Here is an 11,257-nt window from a genome sequence, read left to right on the forward strand (position 1 = left end):
ATCAAAAAATTGAAGCCATTCATCAATGTTTTGTCAGCCGGACCAATAGTTTCTTATTAACATGTGCTAGTAAGAAACAATGAAATCTAGTGATAATTATGCCGTCTGCAGCAAGCATGTGGCTGCAATGTTCTTTCTAATCATCTTTGTCTTGCTGACATGGATTTGCAGATCAAAGTCATGAAGGAGATGTACTTGACTGAACTACATGAAATGCATAAAAATAAATTACTACCTAAACTTGAGAAGGTATGTAATCACTTCTCTTATTCCTTCGTTGTTCAAATCTTACCATTGAGCAGCCGTTGCCTTTGATTTGATCTCCCTTTTAACTATTGCGGCCTTGTTTTCTACATGGGATTGTTACCAAAACGAACTTACAGAGGTTCTGTAACAGCAATTCAGCAGAACAATATGTCAAGCTTGCAACAAAAAATCTATGTGAATCCTTCCAATTTCGTTGTATGGCAGTAAATTCGAGTAGTTTCTTTCTGTGAATAATACAACCACAGAATCTCAATGTTAGGTAGGTATAGTTGGTTTTGACTTTGGAGCCAATGCGAGGGAAACACTTGCCTGCAAGCGGAGATACAGGGAAACTTTCCTGGAGGTCAAGGGCTCGCCCTCTCTGGCGTCCTATTTTTGTATATTTAATATTTAAATCGTTTAGCCGCGCGGCTATACTTTTTAAATATAAACGATTATTTAATAAAACCCGGTATAGCCGCACGGCTATATTTTTAAAAATACAGGAAAAACAAAGTATAGCCGCCCGGCTATACGAATTTTTAAAATCATTGATAAAACCGAGTATAGCCGATCGGCTATACTATTTTTAAACAGGATACTATGCTCAAACAGTAGAGCCGCGTGGAAAGGTTCAAAAGTATAGCCGCCCGGCTATACTCGGATTTTTCCCCAAAAAAAAATTTCAATGAATTGACACAGGCGATTGGAGGAGTCAAATTCAATTGCTTCCAAATTCACGACAAGACCCATCATTTGTAGCTTTTCTTTCTTAAAGATTCCATGGCGATGGGGAGGAGTCAAATTCAATTGAGTTGAGATTCCATGGCGGTGTTCTTTGTTGAAATTTTTGTTTTTCTTCCCTTTCATTTCTTTAACTTGCTCACCAGAAACTTGTTTCTTAGTTCCTGCCATAAAAAAGGTTTGTAAATTGTATGAAGGTGCTCATCATAAATAGTTACAGCAAATTTTGTATCAATTTATCACATATCTTTGTATATAACTATGTACCAGCTGAGCTCTAGATTCGACAACTCCTACTAGACATGCAAATGAGGGTGTTTGCAAGCATCTAGGTGCAACAAAGTACTTTCTAATCATCTTTGTCTTGCTGAGTTTGATTTGAAGATCAAAGACATGAAGGAGATATGTACACACCCAAACTAAGTGATTTGTATCAGAAATTTGTTACTAAGCTTCAGCAGGTATGTATTCCTAGTCAAGAAAGAGAACAATCCACAATGGGAGAGGCCAGATTTCCAAAAAGGGGTTTTTTTTTTTGGGGCGAAAGTTGCCAAATGGCCACTTGTGCCTAGAACTCCCAAATTTTGCTTTATATCACAAAACTTTTTGAGGTTCATGAAATTATCAGATTGCGTTTTTTTTGTTTTGTTTTTGTCATTCGTGATTTGACAAAACTTATTTCGAGAACACAGTTATACGATCACATTACATTGTTGTATTTTACTGTTTTAAATGACGGCAGGACGACATTGATGTTCAGCTTACAATTTTAAGGACGATAATAATCAATTTTTATATGAGCGACGGAAATAAGGAATTTGGCAAACATCAAGCACCATCTGCGGAAAAAAAATCCCTGTTTTTAGGTAGCAAGTGCGTGATGGGCAAGCAACAAGAAAAACTGAAACCGAAGGCCCAATGGGCTATTAAGCTCTTTTTGGGCCTTGTTGCACGTGTATAATTTCCGCCCAACTCACCCAGAAATTAAATAACTAGCAAAAACAAAAAAACAAAAAAAAAACGAATAAACTACACAGAAAAGAGCGAAGCGAAAACACTAACAGGCGAAGAGCGAGAGCTAGGGTTTCCAAAATCGCCAGTTGTTTACCCAATCTTGGTTTGCTTTGTATGATTCTTGACCTCTTTGCGTTCATTCTTTATTTATTTATTTATGGTTTTGTTTGTGTTTTTAAAGCTTTGGTCGGGATGGGGGAATTCAAGCAATGCTTGCTTGAATGGATTTCTGATTTTTGTTTCTTTTAATAAATGTTGTTTACGTATCGCAATCGTTCTGGGCTTTATTTATATTTGGTTGTGTGCTAGGGTTTTTCTGATTTCTAGGTTTGGTTTTCTTGAAATAGTTCGACATAGAGAGATTATGAGTTATAGGGCTTGTTTGGTTCTCGGTGTATGTAGGGTTTGGTCCTTGATAGATATTGTTTCACTTGTTTTGCAGCAAACATGGCAGATGACAATCAGAATGAGGTGAAGGACGAGGTGGTACCAGATGTAAGTTTCAGGTTTTGTAATTGCACCCCATCCGATAGATAAGTTTCAGGTCTTATATGATTGAAATTTTGATTCCCTACCTGTCGTGCATTAAGTTCATTTTGGAATTTAAGATAGATAAGGTATTGTTCTGGTTTTCATTGGAGAATTGCTGGATTTTTTATTTGAGAATTCTAATAATTACTTCAGCCTTGAGACCTAATTTGGCTATTGGAGCTTGAATACGATTATAGCATTATTGAAATTGGACTAGATATTCCCCCTTTTTTTTTCCAAAGAAAGGCTCACCTGTGAATTTTGTCAAAAGTTTCCTTTGCTTGTAACTATTTGTAGTCTGGAAACTATATTATCTATTACAATAAAAGAAGTAGGAGAAATATATGGCTGATAAAACGTTTCTGCTGGGACAGTGCATCTTTATCTATTTGGGAGTGTCAGTCTTCCATGAAGTTTCCCTTTAGATGTATAAGAAACCAATGAGAAAAATTGTGCTTTCGAGGGGAAAGTTTATCCAGATTCTTCTGCATTCTCCAAAAATTTTTGTGATCTCCTAGCTAGAATTTGGTGGTTCAGAATGGTAGTGTTGTTAGCTATATCAAGGTGAAGGTGCGATACCTCGAGTCTCTTGACAAGAACTAATTATTGTGGTTCTTCATCCTTTTTGGCAGATTGCCCCTTTTGATCCTACTAAAAAGAAGAAAAAGAAGAAGGTTGTAATTCAGGATATTAATGATGATTCTGTGGACAAGCTGGCTGAGAAAACGGAAAACCTGGCAGGTTGTTTAATTGAACAACCGTTGATTACTCTGTGCTGTTTTCTTTTACAATTATGTTATACATGCATCACCTTTGGCGGTACTTATCTTTTTGGTCATTGCAGTTTCTGATGGGCAGGAGAGTACATTTTCTGGTTTGAAAAAGAAGAAGAAGAAGCCAGTAAGTTTCCAAGCTTTTCCACTGTCTACAAGCAGAATATTTTTCCTAGATATTGATTTTTGGTGGTGGATGTGATTATAGGTTGAAACCAGTATCTTGAATGAAGACAGTGGCGATGCAGTGGAAGATTTAAATGGTGAGTGTTTTAACTTTTTTTATTTTTATTTTTTTAACCTTCTAAAATGCCTGCAACCTTTATGTCGTTAAAAAAATTGTTTAAGATTTTATATTTTTGGCCTTTTAGAGCGCGCTGGCGAGGATGAGGAAGGTGAAGGAATTGTTCTTGAGGCTCCATCCTATCCTTGGGAGGGGAGTGATCGTGATTACACATATGAGGAGGTTTGTAAATTATTTCATCTCCATTACAGATCTTTTGCAGTTCAGTGATGGTTCCTTGACCCTTGTACATATATGTTTTATTTATTTTTTCAATGCAATGTCTGCAGCTTCTTGATAGGGTGTTTAACATTCTGCGTGAGAATAACCCGGAGCTGGCTGGAGACAGGCGTAGGACAGTTATGAGGCCTCCACAAGTACTTCGTGAGGGCACAAAGAAAACTGTTTTTGTGAATTTCATGGATCTGTGCAAGACGTATGTTTCAGTTCCCTTGTCTGATAAACCAAAACCATCATTTTTTTTATCTCATCTGCATTATATGTTTCCTTCCTTTTATTTAAATTATTTTGTCCATTAGAATCTTCCTCTGGTGGTTTCTCAGTTTACCTTGGTGGTCATGTTTGTTTGTCATACTATTTTTGTGGAAATGTCTTATTTGACAAAGAAAAAATACATTTTTTTTGGTGTTTACGGATGGTGTTTACAGGATGCATAGGCAGCCAGATCACGTCATGGCTTTCTTGCTGGCTGAACTGGGGACAAGTGGATCCCTTGATGGACAACAGAGGTTGGTCGTCAAGGGAAGATTTGCACCGAAGAATTTTGAAGGAATACTGCGGCGATATGTCAGTAAGTACCTAGTTCTGTGGTTTGATTTATTAATTTTTATTACAGTCGTTAATCTGACATGGTTCGATTGAGTGTTCTGCAAGATGCATTGTTGATTAGGCCTGCTTGGCAGTTATATCTGCCATTTTCTATGTGTTATGTTGTGTTTCACACTTGTTACTATTGTTTAATTTTTTCTTATATAACTTTTTTTTTCTTTCCCAGATGAATATGTCATTTGCCTTGGGTGCAAAAGTCCAGACACTATACTTTCAAAGGAGAATCGTCTCTTCTTTCTCAGATGCGAGAAGGTAACAGTCTTAGAATTTAGCATTCTCTAATATTTTAGTTGTCTATTGGTTTGCTAATTTTAATAGTTTAACGTTCTGTACGTATTCGGTAAGAATGAAATATTCTCAGAATTATCCATTGATAGTGGTACTCTGGGCATTGATTGAATTCTATCCCATAGATTGGCAACCCCCTGGATCCATAGTAGACCCTCATACATCAGTCTTAGGATCAGTGGTATTGATTTATAGGAAGTTGTTAAGCAAATAAAGAACGGTTTTAGCATTTTTATGCTGCTACCTAACATCTTGTTCAAGAGGCCTATGATGATCTGAAGATTTGCCTACATTGTCCGATTCTTGCTCATGATGGAGTAACCTATATTATTTCTGAGGCCTCGTTTAAAATTTTGCTCTTTTTGTTCTTTTGAAGGGGTGGTGGGTGGGTATTGGGACAAAACCCTAGGGTATAGGGTGAAGGAATACTTTTCTTGTTTTTTTTTTCCCCTCATATGCCCATAGTTTCTAGGTTAATCAATGCAATATGCTACCAATCTTGTATGGTTCTGTGTTTCTGGTTTTAAAATTCTTTAAAATTGAGGGTATTTTGTCTTACTTTCAGCTTCCCGGCTAATTTATTTGATAAATCTTTATTTTGCAGTGTGGTTCTGGACGAACAGTTGCTCCAATTAAAGCTGGTTTTGTGGCTCGCGTTGGACGAAGGAACGCTGGGACATGATCTTAGCATAATATTGTGGACTCATGGTTTACTTGTAGTAGTTAATGGGTTTTTGAGTTGCGTGTTTGGCATCTACAACAGAAATATTTTTGCTGTGACGTTTGGATATTGAGGAAAATTTTCTCTTGTATTGTTGTTTCACAGTTACCTCTGCTTAGTGATTACAGACCTTCCTATATTTTGGCCTTTGCTAGTGCTGCTCAATTATTTTCTGTTTAGTGATAACTCTGAGACGTTTGAATGTGCGTTCCTCTGCATGTTTCTCTTGCAAGTTAGACCGTCACCCCCTGGGATGGGATTGGATTGGATCCGATATTTCAGATTTGGATGGGTCGTGTGTCGCAATCTTTTAAGCACTGTTAGTTTAGGTAGGTTAGTTTACATTTGACGTAAAAGTCAATGAGGAGTTGGATTGAATGATGACTGCTACTCAAAGAGCTAAGGGGCATGCTTGGTGTTGATGGGCAAAAACGAGAAATTGGTTCTCATTCAAGGTCATGTGTTCGAATTCCTCTTCTCCAATGGCTTGAATAAAAAATAAACAAAAACAAAAATCCAGTAAAGAACAATTATGCTTGTTGACAGAGGTTATGATATAACGGTGGAGGTTTCCATTTTCCTGGCATAGACTCACTGAAATTTTGGAGTTGATGGAAATTTGTGAAATTTGAAACAATTTGCAGATGCCAAAACATTCCTTAGAATTTGATAGATGGGTTTTGCTACAACATGACTAACACGATTACAAAATATGTTATACGGATTAAAATAAGTAGAAACAAAAAATAAAAAGAGTCTTAAGACATATGCAATAATACTAGTGATGGAAGTATTGATCCTTATTGATTTCAATAGTGTAGATGGCTCTGCCTGCCTCTATTTGCATAATATGTTGTAGGGTTTTGTAGAGTACACTCGACTAGACTTTTCCGAACTATCACACAGCCGGTGGAAAAGCTTTTCACATGATGTTGGACATGGCTATGAAGGCCAAGCTTGACAGTGATGCAACAAATGGTATGTACATCTTCTGGTACACCTTCATCCCACTGCTCTTGAAATTCGCCGTTGAAATACCTGCATTTTCCAAGACTTCCCAATTAATGTAATCGAAAAAATCAAAGCCATTCATCAAAGTTTCGCTAGTCGGACAAATACTTATGGATTAATAAAATCAATCTTGTTGATTCATTAATTAGTATCATAAATATTTAAGGTGGACGTACACATACAGTATAACAAGAGAACATTTCTTTGCTTATAAGTAGAAAAAGAGTACCTGAATTATTATTTTTATTGGAACATCCCTCAGTGATGGTTCGATTGAGGAATCCTACAGTGGCATTGTTATGAAACCAGAAGTCTCTTTTGACCAAGTAGATGCATTCAAGCACACCCAAGGCGTGTTTTGAGCACCCTGTTGTATCACTGCAATAGTCTGCCTTCTCACTTGGGGCCACGTCCACTATTCCACTGAATGTCAGCTGCCCCTTTGGCGAGCAATGAACAGGTGCCTAATTATAACACCCACCAACACACTTACAATTCCTTCTTAGTTATTAACCAAAATTCATATTATGTACAATAACACCTATCTATGTATGTTTACCAGCTATTTTTCTTGCCGGAGGTAACATGTCATGCCGATTGATCAGTTGATGAACATAACATATTAGACTGTTAATTTGAATTATTGGTCGAATGCATTTTTTCTTATAAAATATAGTATTATGTTAACAATTTAATAACATAATACGTCCAAATTCGTTTGAGAAGAGAGCGTTAGTCTTCGTGTAAATTTATGTACTCTTACTGTTTTGTTCACGCAATAGAAAGCACTCATCCAACCCGCGAATGGGCTTAGATTTACATTGTGTGTGGGCGCTGTTTTATCTGAAAATCAAACCAAACATCATCAGTTCAGTACAAATAATTAATCTTGCCTTTTTCTTTTATTTTTTTCAAATCGTATATAAGAAGAACGATGAGTTAGAAGAAGAATACATACTGAAAGCATGAGCACTTTGAAACACAAGGAACATCCCCAAAGTGAAACAAATCAACCCAATCTTTCCACCAACAAAGGTCTTGTAATTTTCCATCCCTTCAAGAGAAACTGCGTGCTGCTGCTGTTTCTTCTTCTTCTTCTTCTAAAAACTTAATCTGGGATTAAGTCTAAGAGAAAATTTCTGCGCTATCGAAACATTTATAACCTTTACGAGGGGTTGAATTCTTCATTATAATTGAAGAGAAAAAAAAGACTAAGAGCCAAAAACATATGAATCTCTCATGTCTGTTTCAGTATATGCCTAGTATATATGTAGCAACATTGATTTAACCAAGGATAATAAAACAAAGTCCATTTTCAGCAGACAAAATGAGACAACCATAGCTGATAAAAACAAGAGTTTCATAGCTTATGGAATTTTCCCTTCTGTTCTTTTCTGGTCATCTTGTTGTGTTTAGTCCTGCTGTCCACAGGTGGCCCATCTACGGATGGATAATATTCTTCTCCTCTAAATTCTCATTCTGCTTGGAAGTTTATTGGATTGGTTCTTTAAAGTCTTGAAATCCTCCAAATGAGTACAATTACTATGAAAACTTATTGTCATTTTGTGAGAGTGTTACAGAGCATTAAGAGAGAAAAACAAGCATGCACTTAAAAACTCCAAATTTTAAGAACATTTGATGGAAGCCAATGCTTTAACCAACAATCCAAAGAGCACAAAGGGTGTGGAGAAAAATGGGCTATGATCACTATCCAGAACAAAGACTTGGGATGGTGGCCATCTCTTGATCATGGCATCTTGTTGCTCTGGCTTTATAACATGGTCCTGCATGGTCTTGATGTACACTCTTGGCACACAATCAGCGGCATCCGCAGTTCGTTCAAATCGAGCACCCTGCAATGCCAGCACAGGTCCTGGCCTCAGCAGCATTGAAGCTAAAGTTGAGTCCTGAAACATTCAATACCAAAGAGAATTATAATAAATTTGGTATTTTGTTCCAACACATTGCGTCTTAAACTAAACCACTCTGTAATAGAAGAGAAGTCAATTCTGTGGTAAATTTGAGATGGCCTGTTGTGGTCTTGGTGGTTTGGTGAGGTTGACACTTCATCAGTTTATGTATCTTCCTGCTGCAGTTAATAGTGCACTTGGGGCTGGTTTGGTATGTTGTATTTAACTGGACGGAAATTTATATTGAATATTGATTGCACTGCAATGTGTTATAATGTGCAGAGTCTCTCAGGGCTCTTCAGCAAAAACTGTATTTCAGGCTTGTATTTTGGCATTTTAAGGGTCTCCAGTTTGACACACCTCTGGCTTTCTTTCCGGTGTCGATTTTGACATTTGGGAATTTAGAATTTGAAAGAATTCGTTTAAATTCTGCACAACACTGTCTAATACAAGGTTATAAAATTTAGTATAATCTAATTCAATCTGGTAGAGAAAAAGAAATGATCAAGGCCCCAAGGGGAAGATAAATATCCAAGAATTCTTACTATTTTGAGGCATTAGAAGAAGAATATGTAAACTATGTAGTACTAGTACTGCTTACCTCTAGAGTGCTCATCTGATACAAGATTTGGTGCTGAAAATTCTCCTTCATTATGGCACTAGTTGGAGGCTGGTCAGGTCCCAACCCATATATGAATTTGACGACGTTTCCAAATGCAGATAAGTCAGGCTTTCCCTACTCCATAAATACAGAAAATTAGCATACATGGGTTAGGCCAGTTAGTCAAGGCAATTCCTTGTACTCGAGTGTCATCTCCCTCCCTCGTAGATTAGAGTAATTTAGAGTATTATCGATTGTATAAAAAAAAAAATTAAACAAATGAAATTAAACAAATAAGATAACAAGAATATACAAACATAATACATTTATGAAAACAAAAATGTCAATGCAGTAGCATGCTTGAACACCATGGTACATAACTTTTCCCAGTGCTACTCAAAAAACCCTTTTTGTGAACTCTTATTAGACAAAAATAACATGAGTAAAGAACTGAAGGCTTAAGATTATTAACCAAAAAAAACAAAGGAAGAAATGAATCTTACATCTTTGAAATCTTGATGGGTAGAAAATCCATGCTCTAACATGGTTGCTGCAACATATATTGCCATATGTATTTTGTTAGCAAATCTGTGTATAGCATCCGTCAAGCTCATGCCTCCTACACTGTGTCCCACAAGTACTACCTTTAGCATAGCAAACATTATTAATTAATCCCCACAAAACTAAATCAACATAACATAATCAGCCTAATTAAGCAAGATTAATTAGGGTGAACTCACCTTTTCATCCAATGGCAAATTGGACAAGAAGTTAATGAGCGGCTTGTTATAGTCTTGGAAAGTGAGGATGGTGTTAGGGTCAGATTGGTCAATACCGGCACCTTTTAGGTCAAGGCATGTCACTTTGTAGCCTGATGCTTCCAAGAGACACCTGATCTTGTACCAGCACCAAGCTCCATGCCCTATGCCATGGATCAGAACCAAATGATGCTGCTGCCGATGATGATGATGAGGGTATGTTGGTAACATTTCACTCTTTGTATGCTCTTTCTCTTCTTCCACTCTTCCTCCTGACATAGAGGATAGAGCTTCAGTTTTGTTTTAGTTTCCTCTGGCCTTACCTTATCATATGTGATGATAAGGTACATGTGATTTGATGTGATTTACTTACGTAGGAAGTTAACTAGTTGCTCTCCAACTGAGTTGCGTCACCAAGTAGCTATGCAACAAAAATGTCCTACGTAGACAGGCCTGTGGATAATGTTTCTTACTAATTCATGTGTCTTTCTTTCTGATATGTCTCTTCGTTTGATGCATACATTACTTACGTAAGATAGTTAGAGACATTTCCAATCAAACCAAAATGTGATGGCAGAAGATAAGGTTTTCCCTTTTTTCTTCTTTGAGCAAAGAGGGTAGGGCAACAAAATCGACCCGACCTAACTGCCCCCAATCACATTATAACTTATAAGTAATTAAGGCACTCCAAATGTTATTTGAGAAGGTTGTTTTTCTTGTTCTTCTTACCTTAACCTAGTAATCAATATTTGTGGACTAAGTTAAGTATTGTATATCTCAATCGTATTAAGACGCTTATCATGTTTTTGTTCATTACAAACACTAATCATATCATAGTAGTTAAATGTAATACTGAAAACACCAACTTATTACATCAATTTTGAAAACTAACTAATGTGGTAGTACTAGTAGTTCGTTTAATTGAATTTCATTGCGAGCCCACTCTAGATCTTCTTCTTTTTCAGAACAAATAAAAAAAGATGTCTTATCAATTGATGTGTCAAAATTGTGCTTGTAGTATTATTGAATTGTTAATAGGATGACAAAAGCTCTCAAGAGTAAGCAAGTAAAATCTGTAGGTTTTACTCTTAACAACATGATAATATCTTCAAAGTCAGTGAAATCAGAAACAAACACAAGAAGATTGTCCCATCAATTCATAGATCAAAGTTGCAATTTACAATGATGAAGGTAATAGCATAGATAAGTAAAGTCAGCCATTGAGTAAAGATGGAGATGGCAAGTGAGTACACATCAATATGGCGGTGAAGTCATTTATCAGAAAAAACAGTAAAGATAGGAGTGATATTTTGATTAGTCTATGTCGACTAGAAAATTATTGACCAAAATAAATAAATAAATAATAATAATAATAATAATAATGAAAATGGACGGCAGATATATGCACAAGCGTTACAAGCTCACATGCTTGTGCCTCCCTCCCTCTTGAAACTTGGTCAATTGATTGAGAGAGTGCTGAGATTGACATCCACCCATGATTTTGTTGTCAAATACGAAATATTCAAAT

At 36.5% G+C, this 11,257-nt stretch overlaps 3 protein-coding genes across 3 annotated transcripts; 1 reads left to right on the top strand and 2 right to left on the bottom strand.

Annotated features, from left to right (window-relative positions):
* LOC18775079 (eukaryotic translation initiation factor 2 subunit beta) lies at positions 1,964-5,611 on the top strand. Its single transcript, XM_007205650.2, has 10 exons — positions 1,964-2,116; positions 2,447-2,499; positions 3,168-3,276; positions 3,380-3,435; positions 3,517-3,571; positions 3,680-3,774; positions 3,882-4,027; positions 4,260-4,402; positions 4,607-4,692; positions 5,333-5,611. The coding sequence occupies exons 2-10, from the start codon at positions 2,452-2,454 to the stop codon at positions 5,408-5,410; spliced, it is 816 nt and encodes a 271-aa protein (XP_007205712.1). The 5' UTR covers positions 1,964-2,116; positions 2,447-2,451; the 3' UTR covers positions 5,411-5,611.
* LOC18772637 lies at positions 6,066-7,817 on the bottom strand. Its single transcript, XM_020565043.1, has 4 exons — positions 7,419-7,817; positions 7,224-7,303; positions 6,690-6,924; positions 6,066-6,487 (listed from the first exon to the last, which is right to left on the bottom strand). The coding sequence occupies exons 1-4, from the start codon at positions 7,510-7,512 to the stop codon at positions 6,372-6,374; spliced, it is 525 nt and encodes a 174-aa protein (XP_020420632.1). The 5' UTR covers positions 7,513-7,817; the 3' UTR covers positions 6,066-6,371.
* LOC18774914 (methylesterase 17) lies at positions 7,980-10,071 on the bottom strand. The gene is made up of 4 exons (XM_007205621.2): positions 9,712-10,071; positions 9,475-9,615; positions 8,972-9,106; positions 7,980-8,367 (listed from the first exon to the last, which is right to left on the bottom strand). Exons 1-4 carry the CDS (start codon positions 10,006-10,008, stop codon positions 8,086-8,088), a joined length of 855 nt encoding a protein of 284 aa, XP_007205683.1. The 5' UTR covers positions 10,009-10,071; the 3' UTR covers positions 7,980-8,085.

Source organism: Prunus persica, chromosome G6 (assembly GCF_000346465.2).
Source record: "Prunus persica cultivar Lovell chromosome G6, Prunus_persica_NCBIv2, whole genome shotgun sequence".
NCBI lineage: Eukaryota > Viridiplantae > Streptophyta > Magnoliopsida > Rosales > Rosaceae > Prunus > Prunus persica.